This window comes from Plectropomus leopardus, chromosome 21 (genome assembly GCF_008729295.1).
Source record: "Plectropomus leopardus isolate mb chromosome 21, YSFRI_Pleo_2.0, whole genome shotgun sequence".
NCBI lineage: Eukaryota > Metazoa > Chordata > Actinopteri > Perciformes > Serranidae > Plectropomus > Plectropomus leopardus.
The window spans coordinates 22,177,893-22,202,673 of record NC_056483.1 but is presented as its reverse complement, the minus strand read 5'-3'; the positions used below and the strand labels follow the sequence as shown (position 1 = coordinate 22,202,673).

Here is a 24,781-nt window from a genome sequence, read left to right as displayed (position 1 = left end):
TTTTTTAATGCTATTTTGGATGACAAGTATATTTTCATGCATTGGAGGACATGGTATCGTGTGACTTTTTCAAGCTATTTTGGACAACATGCGATACTATGAGATTTTTGTCATTTTGTATGACAAGCAATATTATGTTTTTTNTTTTTTAATGCTATTTTGGATGACAAGTATATTTTCATGCATTGGAGGACATGGTATCGTGTGACTTTTTCAAGCTATTTTGGACAACATGCGATACTATGAGATTTTTGTCATTTTGTATGACAAGCAATATTATGTTTTTTATGCAGTTGTGGACTACATGCTATACTATGACTTTTTCATATAGTTTGGATGCGGTATAGTATGATATTTTTATGCCATTTCAGACAGCATGTGATACTATGACTTTTTCAATAGTACTTTTGACAAGATACTATATGATGACTATTTTCATTCAGTTTTGGAATTTACAATGAGGTTTTCATGTTTTTTTGGACCATGTCATACTAGGATTTTCTGCTGTTTTGGATGACATGCTATATTACGACTTTTTTAATGCAATTTTGGACAACATGCTATAATGTTACTTTTTCCATGCCACTCAGTACGAGCATACTGTACTATGACTTTTTCATGCTATTTTAGAGGACATGGACTTTAAATGCTATGTTGGGTGAAATGCTATACAATGACTTTTTGCTAATATGAAAGACAGGATATGAAGTTTTTTTGCTATCTTAGACAACACGTTGTAGTATGATTTTTTTATGCTGTTTTGGACGACATGCTATCTATTACTTTTTAAAGGTATTAAATGGCATGCTACGCTCTGCCATTTTTTGACACATTATACTGTAAAATGTTTAGACATACAAAGACATTTTTTGTCATTCTATGTTATGAGTTTTTTATGCTATTTGGCGACATGCTATACACTGAATTTTTCCAGCTCTTTTGGTCGACATGTTACACTATGAATCTTTAATGCTATTTTTGAAGACATACTATACTATGATTTTTTTTTTTATTCTTTTATTTTGGATGACATGCTTGTCTGTGATGTTTTTATGCTATTTAGGATGACATACTTTAAATACTTACGAAACTAAGCACAAAAAGTAAGGAAATTTGTGTATGGTACATTATTTCTTTGTTGTAACAATGCTTCTTAGAAATAAATCTTATATCTTTGGAAACCCTGTTTATTTCCCTTTTAAATGGCGCCACATTTGTAAGGAACATGCATTTGTGGGATGAGCAGCAGAGCTAAGTATGTGGGTTGCGCCCATGAAAAATTTGCCCAATCTTCTCTGTCAATGCCAAACAGCTTTTCTTGTTGTTGCTATTGACTCTTGTTTTGAGCTTCTGGTACCCCCAGGTGCTGACAATCAGGTGCCACTTAGGAACCGCAGGCAGTCTTTTACAGATTTGCAGTCAAGGTTTGCAGGATGATATGGCTGACAGCTTTCTGCCCAGACAATCCGGAACAGACTGCACGCAGCCAATCTCCGGTCTCATAGGGCTGCCAGGAGGCCTGACCTCAACTCCACTGAACACTTGTGGGATCAGCTTGGGCGTGCTGTTCATGCCAGAGTGACCAACACAACCACGTTGGCTGACTTGCGACAAATGCTGGTTGAAAAAGCGGATGACATCTTACAGCAATGTGTGGACCAGGCTGGTGACCTGCATGGGGAGGAGGCGCCAGGCTGTTATGGCTGTGTATGGTTCTTCCACACACTACTGAGGCTCCTGTTTGTTAAATGAATAATTGTTGAATTGCCAATACGTACTGTTTCTTCAAACTTCAATTGTCCAATCCACCAAACAACACCAAACAAGAGTCAATAGCAGAATAAGTTGTTTGGCATTGATAGAGAAGATAGGGCAAATTTTTCATGGGCGCAACCCATATACTCAGCCCTGCTGCTCATCCCATAAAATGCATGTTCCTTATAAATGTGGGGCTATATAAAAGGGAAATAAACAGGCTTTCCAATGGTTTAAGATGTATTGCCAAGAAGCATTGTTAAAACAAAGAAACAAATTTCCTTACTTTTTGTGCTATGTTTCTATACTTTTTCATGCCATTTTGGGCAAAATCCTATACTTTTTCTTTTACTTACTTCTATTTTTAGTAAGTATGACATTTTTATACGTTTTTGGATGACATGCCATACTGACTATTTAATGCCATTTTTTTATTGGTATACTATACTACGCCATTTTTATGACATATCATACTGACATTTTTAATATATTAAACTATGACATTTTTATGACACTATGACTTTTCTGTGATTTTTTTGTAACATTTTTGTGAAATACAATACAATTTTTTTTGACACTTTACTATGATTTCTTCATGACATACTGTTGTATGACTTTTTTTTGACACACCATAGTGTTACATTTTTTAAATCACACACTATACTATTTATGACATAATTTACATTCCCTCTTTGGTACTTTCATTGCCCCCTCTATCTTCCCCTCTCCACCTCTCCCCTTTCTACTTACTCTGCTGCAGTGTTCCAGGAGGGAGACGATGTTCTCCTGGGTCTGTGTCATCTTGTCTTGTTCTTGCGCCCAGACCTCCTCAAATGACTCCAGGTACCCTGGAACAAAGGGAGAAATTAAAGAAGGTATTGTTTATAGCTGCAAGAAGTTATACTTAACAAATATTTTATCATGTCGATATACTCAGTATGCTTACATGCACAGTTTAATTGAGCTACAGCTATAGCTCAATTAGACCATTTAATTGGACTACTCTCCTTGTCCCAGTATACAAGCACCAGGGAGAATTAATTTATTGATGGAAGTATGTTCGACTCTGCCACAGCGAGTGGGGCTATGTCCTCTTCCAGCTAAATGCTATAAACCTGTATTATTTGAACAGTCTATGATATAGACCAGACCACTGCATCATGTACATATAATCAAATGGTGCTGAGCAAACTCTTCCTTAACGGATTAGTTTTAAGTCTCCTAAAAAATAATTTATGTCAGTTAAAATGTAGCCTATGTTATATTTAGAATATTTTCACTGCTTTACCTTTCCCTTACCGACAGGGATTTGAAGCCATTATATCAAAAACACCAGTCATTTTCCTCTACTACTGCCTCTATTGGCTGTTGTGGAAGGTAAAGAGGAGCAAATATTCAAATATTTGTAAACTTAAACTGGTATTGATTTTTTTTAGGTGTAAGTATGTGTGTGTTTAAGTATGTTTTGCTGTGGCCCCACCCAAAGCAGTACATCACTTAGCTTTCTGTGCCAGTGTTATAGGGCTGTACTTTATTTATCAGAGGAGGGGGTGGCTGGGCTGTGACTTTTTTTTTTAACATTTAAAATAAATACAAAAATAGAACTTTTTCAAGTTGTATATCCCACAACTAAGCCAAAAATTAAAAACAAAAACCTCTCCTCAGTGCTTACATTATTGTAATGCCTGCAGCACCCCTTCCCCCCTCAAAACAGTCCCTATCACTTACCACCAAAGGAGGCTGGTGTGGCGACCAGGAGCATGCAGAGAGTACCTAGTCTAGTTAAAGTCTGACTACAGTGTGCACATAACAGAATAGCTTGACATCAAATTATCGGAGTGTGTTGTGATTTCGAGAAATTCGATTTAGTCCGAGTTCAGTCAGACTAACAGGTTTACATGTATTTTAGAAGTCCCGTTTCAGCCAGTCGAACACAACACTGCTATGTGCAGGATTTAAAAATATCTTGTCTTTGGCAACTCCTGGTGGTAGCTTCCAGAAGGGCACTGCATAGTGTGTGCTTCCGTATATGTATTTGGGTCATCTTTCATATTACTGGATTTGCGAAACCATTCTTAAAACAATGACAAAACCAGCAAATACACCGATAGCAATAATGCAATTGCGATGACTAGATATGATTTACAGTAACTGGATAATGTCATGATAATAACCTCCTATTGCTGTGCTATTATATCTTCAACAGTTAGGACACTTTCTCAGAGACTATTTTCTAACCCTTGGTTTTGCAAAATAAATGGAAACATCAATTTTCATTGTCACATAGTGAGACATTATTGATATCAGGTCTGAGTAAATAATTCTATAGTTTCTGTCATTATCAAACTCAGGTTGGTCATCTTAATCTTCAAATACTAAACTCACGGTCAATTTCCTCCTCTTTCTTCTTCAGCTCTTTGTATTTCTGCTGACACTCCCCTTATGGACAGAAACAAAACAACTATTAGTTTAGCAGGCAGTCATTATATCATTATTAAACAGTTAAAAGGTGCATACTATATCTGGTAGCACTGTCATAAAAGTAGTGTGTAGGAGTTAAGTAATATGTCCAAGTAAAGGACAAAGATGGGCATTTTTTTATCATATCATACACCAATCAATTCATTTGGAAAACAATCGGCAGATTAATTGCTAATGAAAATGACAACTTTCAGCTCTTGATATATTAAAAAAAAGAGAGATTGACAGTCTCTGGTGCAGTTTATAGTGTCACACTAGGGGTCAGATGTATAATACTGTGTAGATTCTAAAACTGTGTGTACAAAGACATACATGTATTATTTTTGTCAAATTTATGAAGTAGCACATCTGCATGTTTATAAATCTAAGTCACATTGGTACTGGAGATGCGCACAAGTTTTATTTCCACATACACTATTAGTCATAAGTGGATGTAGAAAAGCATCTAACAACCCATTTGCATAATCAGTATTTGAGCCTGTTCCATCAGTAATTAGACCTAGAAAAGAAGTGCGGCTGTGACAGTGTGGCTGTGGACATTTGTAGCATCCATATAACTAATACATCACATCTCTGCAAACCATCATCGTGATAAAATTTTAGTTATTGTTCTTATTTAACATTAAAAGGATGATTATGGTGCTCATATTGAGACTGACTTCAAGTGCTTCATAATTAGAATAATATGACCCTTGACAGGTAGATGATGGCTCAAATGTATATTTAAAGAAATTCATGACTGAAAATGTACTCTATAAATGTGCCTTTAATGGACTTTTTACGGAGCATGTGGTGACTGCAATAATAATAACATAATGTCTGAGATTGGCAAACAACCTAAAAACAATGTTTCCTGTCTCTTAACTCATATTTGATCATGATTTCTCCTGCAGCCATCTGAAGAATGTGCGAGGTGCGCTGCACTTCCTCCTCTGTAAATACCAGTTTATGTGAGGGAAAACGCATGGTTTCAGTGTGTGTGCATAATTTACACATCTGGCCCTTAATTAGTTTCCACTATACGATGGCTTTCAATGCAGTTTTTCAAAAGCATATATCAAGATGAAAGATTGTAAAATGAGAAGTTGAAAGCAGCAATCGAGTGTTACCCTGAGCTTCCTCTGAGTCCTGCTCCAGTTGTCGGATCTCCTCTGTGATCTGACCCATCCTCTCCCTGATCTCTGTAAGTCTCAACACACAAACACACACATCATTACACAAATGCAAAATGGGTTTACAATTTATAAGCGACAGTGAGATCAAAGGTCACAGGCTGAGTGAAGCAAAACATATATAAACTCTTCATGAACCTCTAACTTCCAAATGGATCCTTTTAAGAGAGGAGCAAATTATTTGAACCATCAAAACTGTTTTGATATCTTCTGGCAAAATATGCTGCAGATGGAGATGCTGCAAACTTAATTCATTTCATTTGGCTTCATGCCAGAAATTTATTAATTTTTTTTAACAAAAACTGAGATTTTAAGTTGTGTGTCACAGTGCCCACCATCTGGTTGGGGTTTTATGTTTGGACTTCTAATTAAAGTAAGAAATACATTTGAATAAAAAAAGAAAATGATACCTGACAATGCAGGAAAGTCTCATTGGCACATTGTGTTTGATATGAATACATACTGTCTCTCCATGCTGGCCATTTCCTGGTTGTCCTCCTTAACCTGAAATATAAAACAGCAATCCTTTGTTTTTACTAAGTCAAACTCTTAAATCAGTCAAATGAAAGAAATCACTAAAGATATTCAGTCTGAGGTCCTGCAGTCAATGTGTTGATGTTGCACTGCCTTCCTCGTTTGTTAGTATTAACCCTTTAAAAAGACCCTTTAAGATCGACATCAGTTTTCTGTGATGTGTTCAAATGCTTTTTACAAGGTATTTAACCTTTTGAAACGTGAGCAAACTGACTAGTTGGTTGATGTCGGTTTGATTTCTTTGATGGGGAAAAAAAGTCAATGACCAAACTGGCACAAATTTTCCAAAAACTTTCAAAAAAGTAAAAGTTGACAACAGAATAACCTTAATATTAGTTGGAAAAAGGGAGGGGGGTGTGTCAGCCCACATTTTAAAGGGTTAACTCAGCCATTCCATTTCCCTGACCTAACCTCTAGTGTCAGTCTGTCTACATTAAGTCACTGATGTTGAATTTGTCATTTTAAACTTTGTTTAGTTTGAAATGTGTCTAGTTACTGAAGCCTTCAAAAACATCAAAGTTTTTTAAATTTTTGCTGCTTGTTTTAACTGGATGAAACATTTTTGCCTCTTATTGTCTGTAGTTTTATGTTCTTGACTAACATTCAGCCGTTTTCTGTCTGGTTGTGAAGCGAACCTGATTTAGAAGTTGGTCTCTCTGCTCCTGTGGAGAGCTGAGGCTCTTTTGCTCAGCCTCCATGGCGTCACGCTTCGCCTCCAGCGCCGACAGAGTCTCATGAAGCCGAACCACTTCCTGCTTTATGTGCGAGTGGGACAGCTCCTGCACACAGGAGAATGGAAGAACAATTTATACTTTTACTACTGCTGATACTACTGTAACCACTACAGCTGGACGTTACTGCTGCTGCTACAGCAGTTACCATTACAACACACACTTTCACTGAAAGTCTGTTTGCATTTCCTTTTTTTGCTTTTGCCTTTATTGGACAAAGGAAAGCTTAGGAGTGAAAAGGGGAGAGAGAGGGGATGACAAGGGCCGAGGCCAGAATCAAACTCGCAGCGGCGAGGACATAAATGGGCCTGCTCTACCAAGTGAGGTACTTGGCGTCCCATTTACTTTACTTAACATGCATTTTCCTCTTCCTCTTCTTTTTCACTGTCTGTTTTCCCTTCCCTTCCTCTTTTCCACGCTTCATCTCCTCCCTCCTGGGGTATCTGCAGGCCTTGGAAAGTCTCAAAATGCATTCATTTAGATTCCCTAAAAAACAGCCTCAGGTCTTAAAATGTCTGAAATTATATTTTCAAGGGTCGTGATTATTTTTTCTAAACGTTGGTAGTAACATTAATTAGAAATTGTTTTAATGCAACCTTACTAGAAAATCTCTGTTGTTCTACATCTTTGACCTTATCTAAAAATCACATATGGACCTATGGATAGACATATGAACATATGGATTAATACGTTATTATTCTTTATTGGTTAATCTGTCCATCTAGGTCATATTAAAGATTAATTAATCTTAAATTTAAGTTGAACCCTGCAGAAACCACCCTTCTTTCCTTCTGTACATTAACCCTTCCTTGATCTTAGCCCCATCTTTTTAGCCCGACTCACAGCGTCGTAGTCCTCCTTCCTGGTTAGAAGAATGTCCAGCTCCTCCTGGAGAACAGCAAGTTCCTATAAAACAAAACATAAGGAGGCAAGGAGAAGATGAAGAAAGTAGATAAACAGTACATTTATTTTACATGGTGGTCATACTACAGTATGAAATATAAGAATTACAGATAAGACAGGGGAAGTGAGGCTTTTTACTACGTCTTCTCTAAACAGAATGATAATGTGACTTGTATAAAAAAAAGCCAGCAACACAAACAAGTCAAACTGCAGGCCGAGCAGTTTAACACTACAATAGTACTCATGCATCATGCAAACATTGCTGTGCTTTTCGAAATCAAGCTTTAAAAAATATTATACATTAATATTACTTTCTACTTTCATTGAGTTTGATTTTTTTTACCAACATCAGTCCGAATTATAAATATCAAATATTCATTCATTTTCAGAATTTTAACCCTTTAAATGCCAGGTATTTGTAATGATGCCACTATGTGTTTAGATAAAAAAAACACAATGAAAAAAACACAAATAATGGATTATATTCAATATACTACATGCAAAGTAGATTTATTTTATTTATTATTTTGGGATGATCACAGCCAAGGATACGTCAATGATTTGCAGCAACATAGATTGTGAAAGTGCACCTAATGGAAATAGCATGTATTTTCTCCATATGCCAAATATGGTTAAAAATGGCGCCATCAGGCGGTAAATAGTAAAATTCCAATACAAAAGCCCAGAATGACACCCAGAAATAAAACAATGCATGTTTTTATGCTTTGATGGCTGTGGGATAAAAATTTGCAGTTTGAAAGTGTTTCAATGGAGCATTTGTTGCTCATAACAGCATGAATGTAACAATTTTGTTTACAGTGTATGTTAGACTTATTGTCATAGCTGAGCTGGAAATTCCAAGATTGAACAAAAATACACAATCTTGACAAAATGTATGCAATATAGGTGAAGGCAGCAAAATTATTAAAAAATAAGGATTGAAAAGTGTGTAAAATGCACCAAACAGTCACTACAGAATAATGAGGACAAGAGCAGTATCATACCAATATTAGGCTAAAACTGCATTCATACCTGTAGCAGTTCCTCATTGGCTGCTGTCATGGCGAAATACTTCTCTTGCTTTGCAGCCGGCATCGCCTGGATGACCTCATCAGCAACCCGCCTTTCCTTCCTGATTTCTTCTTCTATCGCCCTGATGGCCTCCTCTCTTCTACACAGCAAACACAACAGGGAGAGGTATTTTGTTTTTTTAATTTTTACTTTATCTTCATTAGTCATTAGCATGTGGATGGAGACATGTGACAAAGCCAGGGCTGATAAGATAGACAGATGTGTAGATAAAGAAAAGATGCAGAGAAGGGACATGGAAAACAAAAGCAAATCACTTCCTTGCTGCCTTTCTTTCCCCTTTCCCTCCTTGTGTGTCTCACTTTCTTTCTTTAAACTGTGTTACTTCTTTCTTCTTCCCTTCTAATCAAATTACACTCCTACCTTCTTTTCAATTCAATTTTATTTATAAAGCGCAATATCACAAAACACAATTTACCTCTAAAGGCTTTACATCATACAACGTCCCTCTGTCCTCGTAATAAGTATTTTTAATTCATATCTGGATTTAACAGGGAGCTACAATGGGAGAAATATGATCTCTTTTCAAAATTCCCGTCAGTATACATGCTGCAGCATTCTGGATCACTTGGAGAACCTTAAGAGACTTGCAGGAGCAACCTGATTAGGCACTGCAATAACACAGCTTAGAAGTAATATCTCTTTCATCTATTTCTCACTTTAGTCTCTTTTCTCTAACATATTTCAAACTTCCTTTACATTCTTCTGTCTTCCATCCTAACTCTAATCCATTACTGTAAATCCTTCTCCTTTGCTTTCTTTACTTGATTTCCTTCAGCCTTTAGACTTAAATTTTCAATAGTCATTAGTTCAATTCATTACTTTGGCTTTACTATTTCAATTTTCAAATGAAAAGTATGTCGCATGTGGTTTTAATATTTAAACCAGAAGTGGGAAAGCAGTAAAGGAGGAATGACTTCTTCAAACATAATGTTTAGCAAGCAGAAACTGTGTATGTAAGCCGGCAGGTTTTACAACAAGGAACAAAGGTCATTTGCTGTGCTGGCTGCATCACGCTGACAGGTGAACTGAGGTTCGTCTGAGTGCCCCTTGAAGCACAGGTAAGTGGTTGTTGTTCAGCGATAGAGAACAGTACCAGAATATGAATAAAGTCAGCGATGACAAACATGACAGAAAGTCGACAATAAAGACACTGACAGATATTGTACTGGATGCAGGTTAAAGGTTATTCAGCTGCAGTAAACAGATGGGCTTGTTCTTCACTGAATTTCAGTCTCAAGAAGTTGAATGTGTTTGTTTTCTCTAAAGGATATCAGGAGACTAAACGACTTCAGTGTGGGTGTGTTGGTGTAATTGATGACTGTGTGATGTCCTTTAAAAAGAGAGCTCATTGACCCAGGTTTCATATATACTGTGCCCTTATCAAGCTGTATGCTGAAATGCGTCAGTAGATGTGTCTGTCCATTATATGTGTCTATGTAAATGGGTGGGAAATCTTCATGTCCTAGTCTTAGTTTGATTAACGTGTTGACATGGTTCTGTGTAATGTCTCGTCTCAGTTATCAGAGTTCATAAGAGAGGCTGATATTAGTGTCCAGGAGAATTTGTGCTCTATAAGTTAAAAGTCAAGCATGTAGGATTTAGGGCCATCTACTGGCAGAAATGGAATACAATATAATATGTATGTTTTCTTCAGTGTATAATCAACACTATCATGTTTTCTAACCATTGTGTATTCCTCACGTTAATATGAGCAGTTTATATCCATACAAGGAGCAGGTCCTTGTCCATGAAGATTGCCATGTTGAACTAAAATGTTTCTACAGGAGTCCAGAACAGACAAACTAAACAACGTAAAAATGTTTTATTCAGTGTTTTTACAGGTTTAACATGAGGTAAAAACCTCCTGAATGTCATAACTTAACAGAGAAAAATGGTGACCACACATTTTAAGGTGTAGGGCTAACAGCCTGATTCCGACATAAACAGCATTGGGAAAACACTGATTTGTAACATGAAAATGCTTTATTTGGAGTTTTTGCTAGTTTAAATCAACTGGTCTGTTTGTTTTGGAGAGAAGGAGATCTCTGAAAATAATGTGGCACCTGCTAAAAACCTCCTGAACAATGAACACTAAAGGAATTCTAACTGGGAGTTTAATTTTAGCTGGTTACAATCTACAATCCTCACTGCTGGCCGCTACTACATCTCCCTAAATCTCACAAACTGAACCTTTAATAAACTGGGAAATCAAAGGACTGTAAAGGTATGTCACTTTCACATGGATGTATTTAAAGAGTTCTTTAATGAGAGGCTCAGTTAGATGAAAGTTGTTTGATTGTCAACCTATAAAAGAGACTTTTTCCCCCCAAACTCTCTTTACTATGTTTAGAGAGCAATTTTCACTATATTCTGACATTTTACTGCCTAAAAAACATTAAATATTCGATGAAAATAATATTTTGCTGCAGCCATACAAAAGAGAAATATAAAAACTTGGAAAACATTTTTTTGTTTTTGTTATAAATCTGCTTCTACTTTTATATTTTGAGCGTAAAAAATGATTGGTGGTAAACTGCAACAAATACAGTAATAAGAAAGCGGAATCTGTAGTGTAGTAAAGCTACGTTTGACCAATAAAACTGAACTCAAAGCGATCGAATAGGCAAACTCAAAGACGTCTGCAATGAATGAAAAGTAGGTTTTAATGAATGAGTGACTGGCTGCTGGTGAGTGCTTAAAATCAGAATGATGTCATTCCTGAGTTGATTGCATTCCAGTACAATTTGGAAAACCAAGATGTTTTTAGCTTAAACAGATCAAGCCGGGGTGTTGACACAAGTGTAACAACATGTCTGCAGATAGAAACCGGACAGGACTGTTTGTTTGGCTGTTTTAGTGAGACACCAATAAGACAGCAGTATATTACAACAGTATATTACTACAGTTTTCACTATTGTTGATGTGCAGAGTAGCCATATTGGATTATGAGGCACCAAATCTTCCGTAAAAAAAGAATCTGGGTTTTCTGTTATTTTCAGGGTAGGATAATGGAGAGTTGCCAGCAACGTCTTCTTGTGCTGTGGTTGGCTGCAGTGGTAGCTGTGAATATACTGGGAACTAACGCTGAGTTTGTGGAGGAAGAAACTGTGGTAGGCAATGCTCTATCTCTCTATTCTTTGTTGTTGTTGTTTTTTGTTAACCTTGCACTCACAGTGAGTGGAAATGATTCATTTTTTGCTGTTATTGTCCAAGCGACAATGGTTTATCTGCATGTATTTATTCAGATTGTTTAACTGATTGTAATACCTGTTCATCCATCTATTGGCAGGAAAAGAACTCAACCAACAATCTTCTGAAAGTCATTCCTCATAGCAACAACAGTTCTAATGTGACCAAACTGGCGATTGAGGGGAATCTGATCACTCTGAGTGAGGCTGACAGACTAGCCCTGGCTAGTTATCCCAGACTGGTAGAACTCCACCTGGATGGTAACCAGGTGACCAGTATACCAGCCAAGTGCTTCTCTGTGGCACCAAACCTCAGAGTGCTATCTCTGTCCAGGAACAAAATCAGCAGGTAAATGAGAGAGCAAAAATATGCTAGCCTCTTTTCTATATACACATTTAAGTGTCAAAAGTTGACAGTATGCAATTATGCATTTGTTAGAGTTTTGTGTTTTCTGTTACCACATTTGGTTTAACTTGGGGGAATGTTACATCTCTGTACTGCATGAGACTTTCAATATGCACAGACCAAAATAAGGCTAAATATCTGTTCATGATTAGCTAAGAAATTGTCTGTATCAGTGCTGTAAGTATGACTGTAACAGGGTTCCTGCAGCTTAAGGCTTTTTTAATGCCACTTTGACTTAAGTTTAAGACCAATCTTCTAATAACAAAAATTAAAGGACAATTTTATTTTCCCAAATGTTTATTGTAATATAAAACATGACTTTTTTGTCCAGTAAAAAAGTTAAATTATCTACGTTAAATGTTGAAAAACCCCTTTTTAGAGTGAAACACATGGAAGATGAGGAACATATTATATTTTTATAAGTATCTATTTGGTTTACCAGCAGAAGTGGAAAATGTCTGGCATTTCTGGCTGTTTTCCAGCACTTGGATTCCTATCATAACCAGCATGAGAAAATTTTTTTACAGAATTATTCAATCAAAAAAAGGGGATGTTGCCAATTATTTATGAAATTTTACAATGCAACATTAGAAAAAAAAATCACAAAATCCAACACCCCATGTCTGAGTATTTTAAGACTTTCTAAAGATCAATTTAGGTCAATTTAATACCAATTAAGGCCTTATTTTTAGATTTATTAATTCAATGCCTTTCAAGATGCTTTAAGGATATGCAGGAACCCTGTGTAACGGTAATATGTGTATTGCTGTTGCATTTACATCTGATCCTACTGATGACTTTTACTGCAGCCTGGACCCTGAGTCTTTCTCTGGTCTAGATGTCCTGACCAAGCTCGACCTGTCCCACAACCTGCTGACAAGTCTCCATTCACAGCTATTCAGACAGCTGAAAAATCTGAAGGTAACACCCCAAATTCCATGAAAATATTGGAGGATGATTCCTCAAAATGTGTTAGGCTTTCTATATTTATTAGAATTAAGTTAAAATAAATAAATAAATACATAAATATATATGTGTGTGTGTGTGTGTGTGTGTGTGTATTATGTGGGCTAAAACTGACTATTACATAAAATATAATGAAATCTTGTGTTATCCTGAAATTCCAGTTGAATTCTTCAATGTTTAAAATGCTAAAGCAAATATGTAGTTATCAGTAGACCAGAGTCATTTCTATGCAAAAGAAAGGAAACACAGCAAAGTGTAAATCTTCCCAAGCCATCGCGTTTTCCAAGTTACTATTAATGCATTAACCTGACCCAGTCTGGTCTCATTAGGTGCTGAACCTGCAGAAAAACCCCTGGAATTGTTCCTGTCCGCTGCTGAGCAACATCAGAGAGGTCCAAGCAGCTGGAGTTACCATTGGTAATGATGTCCTTTCTGCAGCTTAAAGTTTCATTAATATAGCTGACATGTGACATCTAGACTGGTTCAGATTTCTTGGAGGACCTACTTTTAAGGTCTCATTTGATCTAATATGAGAACTTCCATCTTCTCAGTACCTTAAAGGTGTAATAATCCCACTTTCAAATTTCATTCATGTTATTCCTATGGTCTAAGACAGTCCAAAAATATTAGGAAACATAAACAACTCACTCCTAAATCCAAAAGCTGAAGTACAAAAGCTTAAATTTAGTATAAAGTCTGGAGCTGCTCCAAGGACAGATGATTGGGAAAAAGGTTCTGGAGGACACTGAGAGCACCCAGGGTAATGTTTTGAGTATAGACTGAATCCCAATGTTTATTTGCAATAACTTTGAGCAGAAAATTCCTGTGTTATAGCAAGATATAAAAATGCCCACTTAAAACATGTTTATATATCGAGTTAAGTGTACACTATATTTAAAATACTTTCACCACTTTACCTTGCAGTTGGACAGCATTTCCCGACACGTAACTGAAGCTGTTATACCAAAGCCACTGACAAAAAAACAATAATTTTACTTTGTAGAGAATGGGAGTTGCTGGTTTACAGCAGTTGGTAAGTGTGTATGGTAAAGCAAAGGAAATATTTCACATATAGCATTCACTTAAACTGATGTTCATTTCTGTATGTGGGTGTTTTCATGTGGCTAAAAAGGTTTTACTGCTGCCCCTGTCCACAACAGTGCATTGTTTAGCTTCGGTGCTTGTAGATTTGGTTTATCAAAGACACTAGCAAATCATCACAGTACATAAAATAAGAAACGTCAGATTGGTTGGACCATTAAGTTCAACTATCTTAAATGTTGGTTACGGCTGAAAATGAAAACAGAAATAATCAAATTTGCCAATTTTTAAGTCTCTACATTTGAAACCAATCGTCAGGTGATTGTTGGTACTAGCAAAAGGTCATTGTGATTCTGTCTGTATGGACACATTTTCTTCTTACAGAACTGAAAACACTACAATAGAATAAAGCTCATTCGAGTATGAAAAAAAAAAATCCTTGTCTATGGAGCAGTCAGACTTCATACTCAATGGCATCACAAATTTGTGGCTTACTTTTCTGGTTTCTGGCTTTGCCAGAGAGTATCTCTTGTCACAAATACTGACTGACCATTAAAAACAACATTGGAATTCTCAATTTGTGAATGGTGTTCTGATGGTGTTTCTCATTTTGCCTTTTTTTGGCTCTTTCAGGTTTTTTTTTTATTAAACTGATTTTGGGCATAAGAGATGATGGTTCAAATAATTCATTTATTACAATTGTCTTAGCAGGTGGTACCAGAACATGCATTTAATCTCTCTGTAAATTTTATCTTGGGCTGTTGTAGCTTTAATCTGACAGGATACACATGTGCCGCTTTGTCATCAGAACAGATTGTTGTGACAGGGGTGCTTACTCAGATGTGAATAAATTAAACTGTTGTCATATTAATGTAAAGGGGTGCATGTTTGAAAGGGGCTTAAATTAAATTGTATTTTTATTATACTTTTCTATGTACGGCTCTACAGAGGGACTACAAGTCACATGTGCTTCTCCAGAGGAGCAGGCTGGAAAGGATCTTTTGCAGGCTACAGCTATGTGTTACTCATCATCATCACCACCCATTGTAACTACAGACCCACAGACAACAGCAACAAAAACAGTCATCTCCCAACAGCCTTGGAGCTCATCCACTGTGATGAAGACCAACCTGACATCAAGCCAGAACCACAGCATCAACAGAGGTATTACCAACTCTTCTGTTACACATTATGTGGACTTAAAAACACAACATGACAAGCTTAACAGACTGGTCTCTCCTCCCTTTCTCCATCCTGCAAACACAACTAGACCAGACGCCTGTCAACGGCAACTCCTGGAAGTTCACTGCAGGTGTTGTAGCTTTAGCACTCTGCACCTCCATGCTCATCGTAGGTGGCATAAAGGGGCCCTCCTGGTACAAGCTCCTCCACAACTACCGTCATCAGCGACTGCACCAAGAGGACGATGAGGAGGACACTGTGTCAACAGTCTTTTCAGAGACAGGGAGATATCTGAGCCATCAGACATTCACCTTTGAACAAGAGAACGGGCAGATGGAGGAGGAGGAGGAGGAGGAGGAGGAGGACATGCAGGAGAGGAGACTTCAGCTGAACCAGGAAGTAGCAAAAAGCAGCTGGTGAGCAGTGACAAGACGAGAAGGCAATTAGCACAAAAGAAAAATCTGTCACTTCTGTGCTCACTGGAGGATTGGTTTAGGCTACGTAAAGAACATTTCTTGTAGATCTGATATATACGGTATATATCACATTAGGTGGAAAATTTGAGGCTAAATAAAATAATTTAGCTATTTATGTTCTAAGTACTAGTTGGCACCATCATTCTAGGGGTCACTAAAACATTGTCCTAGCTCTGTTTCTACAATAACTATAACATCTGAGCCCTTTTTTTTTTTACTAAGACGCCCTTTTTCCTGGCTGACAAATACATGGAAGGCCCACTCTTAATTGATATAAATAGATCTGGATCTTTACTCTACATGTCACACTCAGCTTGGTTGCATGGCATTACTTAGAAGAGCCACTTTGACTCTGAGATGAAAGTTAGGATTAGAGATGCACCGGCTGCAGTTTTCTTGGCTGGTTTTAGAACTTTGAGAATTCAATTGTGTGTTCTTACTGACTGACTATTAAATATGTTTTACATTTTCTCTAAAACTGCACCAGGTGACAATACCTTTTCTCACTCGAACAAACTTAAAAATAAAAAAAAGAAAAGTGTTTTTTTTTTTGCATAAATAAAATACACCTAGAAAAGAACTGCAGTAAATCCCTCTTTATCTAAGATGTGTTACTTTACCAACAGACAACACGTCCCGCAGATCTATATATGCAACAAATGATGTATATATCAGAGTGAGAATCGTGTTTATCAGGGTCTAGAGAGAGAAAATTCTTTATTATTTTATCTAAAAAAATATATATCTATTTACTCGGTATCTATTTTCTGAGTAAGATATCGCTTTGGTCACGAGAAGTGTCATTCATACTTTAGAAAGAGTTAACATCAGTTTGCTGACATTCTGGTGATGGTAAAAGAGGACAAACTTCATAGACCCCATCAGTACCAGAGACTGTCTGGCTGCAAATTTGTATTTTTTTGTGTAATCTGGAGCCCAATAATAGATAATATAGCAGTTAATATCCGTGATTTACTGATTATACCATTTTAAAGGTTGCTCCTAAATCCTAAATGTAAGAGATAAGCTACAATTAAAAAGCCAATATTGTAAGCACTTATTTTGTGGAAAAATGTTCCTGAAATGTACTGATGACACCCAAACTTAACACTTTAAATTCAGAGGATTTGGATCTAAATTAAAAATGTGTTATTTAGCCTTTAAATCACCATATCAAGGTGTTGTTTTTAATCAAGGACTTTTTTCTTTCATCTTCCTCTGATAGCAGCCAACAGCACCATCTACTGGACAAACTCTGCTATAGTCAAAGAGAGGAATCAGTTACTGATGACTAAAGACTAAGAAAACCAAGCAGTAAAATAGCTTCATACATGTTTTTCAAAATAAAAATACACATTTTATGGTCCAAATTAGATGTTAGGATCTATGTTGGATGTGACGACTAAATTAGACTGATTGGCTGTCTGTATTTCTATCATTCATGAAATCACTCTAGGAGTGATCCAAACCACATCTTTCATCACTTTCGTTGTCGTTAATTATGTTGTAGTGTGACTCCACCATGCACTTGAGTTGAAACAATTTAAAATACAATCAATTTATAGTTGTCGCGACTGTTCTTGGTATGGACTGCTCTTTCAGAGACTTCTTTATTTGGGGGTGGAAGCCAACATTAAATGAAAATATGAACAGGATATCCTGACATAAATCTTTACCCCAGTGATCTCTGTGTAATAACCAGAATTAAACGTCCAGTACTTACTCTCTCCGCTCAGTGAAGATGCTATCAATGCTTTCAGCCTTGCTGTCATTCTGGGCTTTCAACTGGGAGGGTAGAGAGGAAGGAAAATTACAGGGATGAGCAGACATTCTGAGTATATTTACAATGAAGGACAGTCTGTCAAATTTATAATCAAAAGCAGCCACAGAATCACATATTCTTTTTAAAGCAGGAGGTATCAGAAAAGTGACCTTTACGTTTTACATACAATATTGTAGTCATTGATCATTTCCTCCATCTCTGTGTTGGTGTTGAGCTTGTCCACCAGCTGAAAATACAAACATAAAATGTGCAAACATGAATAACAAAACTTAAGCTACAATGAGTATCTTTACATGATGTTAATAAAAGTCAAACTATTGTGTTAGTCCATTTAAAATCCATGTAAACATTTTAGTTTGACTGAAATTGGACTAAATTGAATTTCACAAAATCGAACTAACACACCCCGATAATGATATTGACAGTCAAGCTACTTTGTCAGGTAAACACCTCAGTCAGACTTTAACTGGACTAGGATTTCTGCGGGTGCTCCTAGTCGCTGCGCTGGCCTCCGTCTGTGTTTACGAAGAGGGACTGTTCGTCACTTATGAGGGGGGAAGAGATGCTGCAAAACGGGTCAGGCATTTTAAAAAGAAAGGTGAGGGACATACAACTTGAAAGGGTAGTATTTTATATTCATTTCAAATGACTGTTTCCCAATGGAGTCTGGTGTTTTTTAAAAATATAATGGCATGACAAAGAATTTGAAGTTGGTTTAAAACTAATCAATAACGGCAGAGTTTGCTTAGCACTTTTTGATTATATGTACATGACACAGCTGTTTTCTAAACTGAATTTTTTGTAAATTAAACAGTTGCGACTGTGATTCACTCTATATCGTAGACTATATATATAATTTAGGTTTATTGCAACTAGCTGAAAGAGAGCATAACTCCACCTGCCGTGAAGGAATCTGACATACTTCTGTGAATAAATCAATCCTCCCCCGGTGCTTGTATACCTGGGACAAGGACAGTAGTCCAATTAAATGGCCTAATCGAGCATAACTCGACAAAATGTACATGTAAACATACTGACTGATAACGCAGCCCATTGTCAACAGTTCAAGACTTTTCAAAAACCTTGTATTATAACAACGCTGAAGCTTTTGAGGCACTCTACTAACATTCAAATGATGTTAAGTTGATCTAAATAAAGTGATTTAACTATGACCAACCATTCGCCATCATTCAATTGCTGAGCTGTTTGCCTTCTATATTTTTACACTCATTGGAGATCATTATGGATAACTTCTACTCTTTTTTTGTGACGACGTTTTAGTGCTTTACATTTTCCCCCATTTTACATTCTGATATTGTTGTAATTCATGTTCAACTGGTTGCTTGTAATATCCAGGATGCAGAACTAAAGATCTTCCAGCAGTTACTCATTGAAAATATGAGTTATAGACAATATAGACAATAACTAAAACATCTAGTTTACAGTTATTTACCATGTTGTAGTCAGCAAGCTGGCCCTGTAGATCCTTAATCTCTGCAGCCAGGCCTTCAGCTCTGAAGAGGAAAGAAAACAAAGGTGTTATGTAACTGTTCATTATTACATTCTTTTGTTTTATCATATGTTTTATTACAAGAGCCGCTTAATTTGTAGCCAGAGTGTGCGACACTTCACTTTCTATTATCATATTAACATATCCTTTTTTCCAGTCATTGAGTGTATCTCCTCATACTGCAATACTGCAGTACAGTGAGCCTTAATAACACAGGAGTACATGGTCTGTCTTTTATTAAAAAATGTACAGTGACAGCACGAACTAGTAAAAACACCACTCACCTCTTCTCATAGGAGAGATAAACAGAATTCTCCTGACGGTAGTTGTCGATCTCTTTGTGCAGTTTGCTGGTCTCGGTGGTTAACTCGTTGATTTTACTCCTAACAACACAACGGCAAAACATTCACTTTCACATGGTAAAGTGACCAGTGTATACCAGTAGAATGTTTGAGAGGTTATGCGTTACGTGTTACCTAAGAAGGCCCAGGTAGTAGGACTTATCCAGAATCTGTCTTTGAGGTCCTGAGGTGGTGGCGAGAAAGAGATGTGAGACTTCAGTTCATTTTATTTTTTGTCCCAGAGGACAAATCATTTGCAGCAAGTGTAAAACATAATAAAACACATAAAGAACAAACAATATGATACAGAAACATACAACAGTTGACATTCATCTGTACACAGGGTGACTTGCACCTGTGCACATTCAAACTCCACAGTAGCAGATTAGTAAGTGTTCACCATAACTCCATAGGGCCGATAATTATTTAGTGAGCTTTAATATTACAACATCTCCTGATAACGTAAACCATTTTCAATTTAGTTAACAGCACTCTGAATAGGTCATGACAGTCAGAAGAATGTAGCATCAGGACGGCACCATTAAGGCCAATGCTGCAATATAGCTCACAAGTACTATATGTTACTGTCTGTTACTGTCACTCTCTCATCAACATCTTCATCATCATCAATACTACAATTACACTGTGTAAAGCTACTGTAACCCAAACATTGGCATCATAATCATCATCATCAACAAGACAAGTATAGTATGTACTGTTACTGCCACTTTATCATCATCATCATCATCGTTTCAACATGGCTCAAAGTGTCTGCCCTAAAATGAAACCATACATATGCAAATCTATGCGTGTTAAAAATGTCAGCTCATGTCACAGTTACCTTTCATGCCGGTCTTCATACCACTGAGCCCCTGTTGGGTCACAGGTCGGTCAGTCACTTTGATCTGTGCTGAAAGGACCCCAGGGGTGGCGATGGGGATGCCGCCTCTCATGCCAGGATGACCACTTGTACCTGGAACCATCTGGATTAAAAAGGAAATAAAGTCTTTACCTGCTCATTTGTAGAAAATGTTACTGCTGACAGTGAAATAAAATGCTGCCTTAGTAGATCAGGTGATAATCACATCCAGATCCCAAATACAAGCACTAACTTTCCTCCCACTAAAAGTTTAAGTGTATGTTATATTGAGAATATTTTCAATTTTTGACCTTGCTGTCAGAGAGTGATTTCTGACAAAGCTGTTACATCTCTCTCTTTAAAGCCAGACTCCATTGACAAAAACAGTAACAACTGAACACAAGAGATGATGGTGTATAATTACCTCAGTCAATTTTTTTTGTTTGTGTTATTATTTGACTTAAGTGTTTAAATGCTCAGTTTGGATTTACAAAAGTCACACAATAACACAAACTAACTAACTGATCAAGGCAGCAGCAAACCAGCAGCTCCTATGTTCACTGAGCCAAAATTACTGTTTTTTTCTCAATGGAGTCTGGTGGCTTTGACAAGGGCAAAGATGTGGAACTGAAGTGGTTAACGGCTTCCCTGTCAGACAAATATCCTGAAAGAATATTAAACCAGCGAAAACACTCTCAATATAGTGTACACTCAGACAGATATTAATATTTTTGGGGTGGGCCTTTTTTAAGTGGCTAAAATACATTTTGCTGCTGCCCCCCATCCACAGCAATACAGTGCTTTGCTCACCTGCTGCTTCTCCAAACATCTACTGTAGACAGTACACTGACCATGGATAAATATCTCACACAACCCCACTTCAAAAGATCCAAACTCTCCCTTTAAGCTGCAATAAACGCTCGATTATCAGGACATGGTCTCAAATGATATTGTTTTCCTCTTTGCTACACAGAAAAACCAAATAGAACTTTTGAGTTTGTGCACAGCGGTTTAAAACTGCACCAAGTTTAACCAAAATCACTTAAAAAAAATCTGTTTCACAAAATAAAAAAAAATGTAGTTCTTTTAATTTAGATCCACCTTTCTGAGAAACTACATATGTGGACATAAAATATGGTCATTAGAGGCCAGGCCACTGAGAGGTACTTTTTGGACTTTTGTGCTTTTCTAGTTGATATGATGCCCATGACTTTAGCAAAGATCCCAATATACTGCAAGGAAGAGCACTTGTAACCCCACACTAAAATGCATCCAAGCTGCAGTTGACTTACCCCGGTTGCGACACGGATAGCTGTAGGAGGTGGTCGGACAGCTGTTGGGGGTCTTCCAGCGCCAGGGGCCACAGATCCACTACGGCTCATTGGGCGGCCAATGCTGGAGGGAGGTCGCTGACTCGCCATGATGCCTACGGCCCATGAACATATTAACAGAAACAATGATCAAATATTTGTTGATGATGACCGCACACATTCATACAGCCGAGTTGTTCTGCTATAGCTCAGTGCTGATTGTAATGTTTCATTGGTGACAGCAGTAAAGAGGACAGTAAAATGTATAATGATGAATGGTGTTATGCTTCAACTGATTTTGTTCTGGTAACACAAATCCCAGATCACAGAAACAGTACTTGCTGTATTAAAGTGTGTTCTTCTGTTGAAAGGTGTTTGCCCCTGTTAAAATGTAGTGCCCTGGTGGTTGGGGTTGGGAGGGGCACAGGTATACAGGGACTAAGTGAGTAAATATACGCTCAATAAGTTTTTCTTATAAAAAACAAATATGGTTAGATTTTTAATAGAATAAAATAAAAAGAGTTTGGTCCACATGCTCAGGATAAGCAAAGGAAGGATTGGTCACGTAGCTCCTATGGTTTACCAATGTTTGGCTGTATTAATCAAAGTTGTGGTGTGTAAATGACAATTCAGGGATGCATGATATTGGATTTTTAAAATTCAATATGCTGATATATAACAACTCATTTGGCCAATAATCTGTAGATATATCTACTTTTTTCCTCCACCCAAATTTAAAGATCATAAAGTCTCTTCTGTAGTGGAATTAAAATCAGATAATAGGCACTCCAACCATTACGGCGCCCCTGCAGATGGAGAGGTGAAATTTAATACTTTTCATTGCATTTAATGTCAATTCATTGTGAAAACTACATGCTCACTTTGTCATTAAAAAAAAAAAAGGATATATATCAGCATTTTGGCAAATTCCAGCACTGACGACATGGCAATAATAATATAAAATATAGCACAGAAAAAAATGGGGGATGCGAATACAAAAATGGGGGAAAATATAAGGAAATATTAAAAATTATAAGATAATGAATATATATTATAAAATAGATAAACTATAAATAACAGCTATAAATAATTTAAAATAGAATTATGTGAGGTTTTAAAGTAAAACTTAGTACTAAAATGATTAAAACAAAGAAAAACACACTTTGATACATGATAAAACCATACAGTGATAATTGCTATAAATACCAAAACATAAAAGAAAATGAAAGGTTTGGGTCAGTTTTAGATAGGGGAGAAACACATATTGACGGGGAAACACTAACAAAAAAAAAATTGAAGAGGATTCAGATCCAAAAACAGATGGCATTTTGACTGAAATGATCACTTTTAGGTTCCACTTTTTCACATTATCTCATGTTTGGCACGTGGGAGTAATTTATTCTGATGAAACTACTTTGATGTCTGTATGTAGCCAATTCTATGATATGAGACTTAATTCTGGCAACACACACACACACACACACACACACACACCTGACACTATCGTTTGAAAAACCTGGATTAAGAAGCACAAACCCTCTGACAATCCTTTGACTTTCTTAGGACAGCTACACAAGTACGTGGATCTTGACGTGAAATCTGTCACGGCAATTAAAAGATGCGGATTTGTTTTAAGGCTAGCTCATGAACTTAAATCACACAACAGTTAGCTATGAGACAGACTCCATGTGGTCTGTGAACGCGATTCCATGCAGTGTTGTGGAAAACAGTGTTTCTCTGTTTAACAAAGCACAGCGCTCTGCCATGCGCTGCTGCTTGTTAGCGTAATTAAAAGACACATTTTAAAGAATGGATGCAAACAAATAAAGCCAAGTTGCTCATTAAAATAATTTCCCATAGTTTAATAGCAAAATGCAAAAAAATGCAATTTCCAATCACAGTTTCGCCATAGGAGTCTCGCTAGTTAACAGTTAGCTGCATAAATGCTTGCTATGTCGGTGTTGTATTGACTTTCCTACCGAGTGACAGCGATAGCGTACCATAAGCTTTGTGCAAGTGAAGTTATCTAGAAGAAACATCTTAACATGAATTATAGCTAAACTCGCGTTAGCCATTTTGTTCACCACACAGTTACCATTAAATGACTTCACCTTTAACTAGTTATCGTGGAATATCTTTGTTCCGCTAGCAAGTGTTTCTTACCTTAAACTGGACTCCGCTTGCTCGTTTTCGCTTACAGCAAATGTCTTTCTAATTTTTACCCAAGGTGGCTGTTTGGTAAACCAATTCACATTGAGGAAAATGTCAACTGAGGGTAAGAACTAGCATGCGAGCTAGTTGGAGACTGAAGATGACATTAACGTTACTATGGTAACTGTCTTCTTCTCTGATTTAAAGGTGCATCGCACACCAACGTTACAGATATACCGCCACCTATTGTACCGGAGTTGTGTACCAGAGCTTTACATGTGTTACATAGTGTAAACAGGCCTCAAATTCATAAAATTATGCATGAACTACATGAAAGCACAAACAAAAAGAATGACACAATCGAATTCTACATCTTTGAAGGCAACAAAGAGAGCCCCACAATATTCCCTCGTTTTCCCATTCGTCCCTAAAATCCCCTCCGAGCTCCCGAGGGCAGCTGCCATGTTCTTTACACGCAGTCCCACTAGAGGTCAGCGTCGGTCTTTGTGTCTGCTTTAGCGGAATACGAATGCTGCCACACACTCATGTATAAATTTCAATTTTTCTCTCGTGCCTTAATTTATGTATTAATCACTTCAGAGAATGTATGATAACAATAAAACCACGAGCAGTAGCCCAGGGGAGCTGTATTACTGAGAAAATGGTTATCTATCGAGGAGACGTTTTTTTTCCGTGAAGACAACTTGACATGAAATATCAAGAAAAGCAGGGCTGTAACCACTTACTGAAGCTTATTTCCACGACGGTATCCTCGAGGCACCTTTTTTAGTATGCTAGTTAACTGACATGGCTAACATGTACACCTACGTTTACAATCATTTTCTATTTTTCTGTCAAAAGTTACAGTTTCACATAGATGCAACACACTCAGGGTACACA

At 37.0% G+C, this 24,781-nt stretch overlaps 1 protein-coding gene across 2 annotated transcripts in view; it reads right to left on the bottom strand.

Annotated features, from left to right (window-relative positions):
- Nucleotides 1-24,781, bottom strand: part of ift74 (intraflagellar transport 74) — a 66,944-nt gene extending 42,163 nt beyond the window's left edge. The window contains exons 1-15 of one of the 2 annotated variants that reach the window (XM_042510810.1): nucleotides 24,628-24,781; nucleotides 21,713-21,846; nucleotides 20,403-20,544; nucleotides 19,697-19,745; nucleotides 19,505-19,603; nucleotides 19,164-19,224; nucleotides 17,877-17,936; nucleotides 17,651-17,712; nucleotides 8,609-8,747; nucleotides 7,517-7,579; nucleotides 6,578-6,721; nucleotides 5,872-5,912; nucleotides 5,346-5,425; nucleotides 4,141-4,194; nucleotides 2,506-2,603 (exon numbers count right to left, since the gene is read on the bottom strand). In XM_042510810.1, coding sequence (XP_042366744.1) covers nucleotides 2,506-2,603; nucleotides 4,141-4,194; nucleotides 5,346-5,425; nucleotides 5,872-5,912; nucleotides 6,578-6,721; nucleotides 7,517-7,579; nucleotides 8,609-8,747; nucleotides 17,651-17,712; nucleotides 17,877-17,936; nucleotides 19,164-19,224; nucleotides 19,505-19,603; nucleotides 19,697-19,745; nucleotides 20,403-20,544; nucleotides 21,713-21,841 — 1,221 coding nt within the window. In that variant the 5' untranslated portion in view covers nucleotides 21,842-21,846; nucleotides 24,628-24,781. Of the gene's footprint in view, nucleotides 1-2,505; nucleotides 2,604-4,140; nucleotides 4,195-5,345; nucleotides 5,426-5,871; nucleotides 5,913-6,577; nucleotides 6,722-7,516; nucleotides 7,580-8,608; nucleotides 8,748-17,650; nucleotides 17,713-17,876; nucleotides 17,937-19,163; nucleotides 19,225-19,504; nucleotides 19,604-19,696; nucleotides 19,746-20,402; nucleotides 20,545-21,712; nucleotides 21,847-23,893; nucleotides 24,053-24,627 lie in introns of those variants that run through there. The other variant, XM_042510808.1, reaches the window with a different exon arrangement.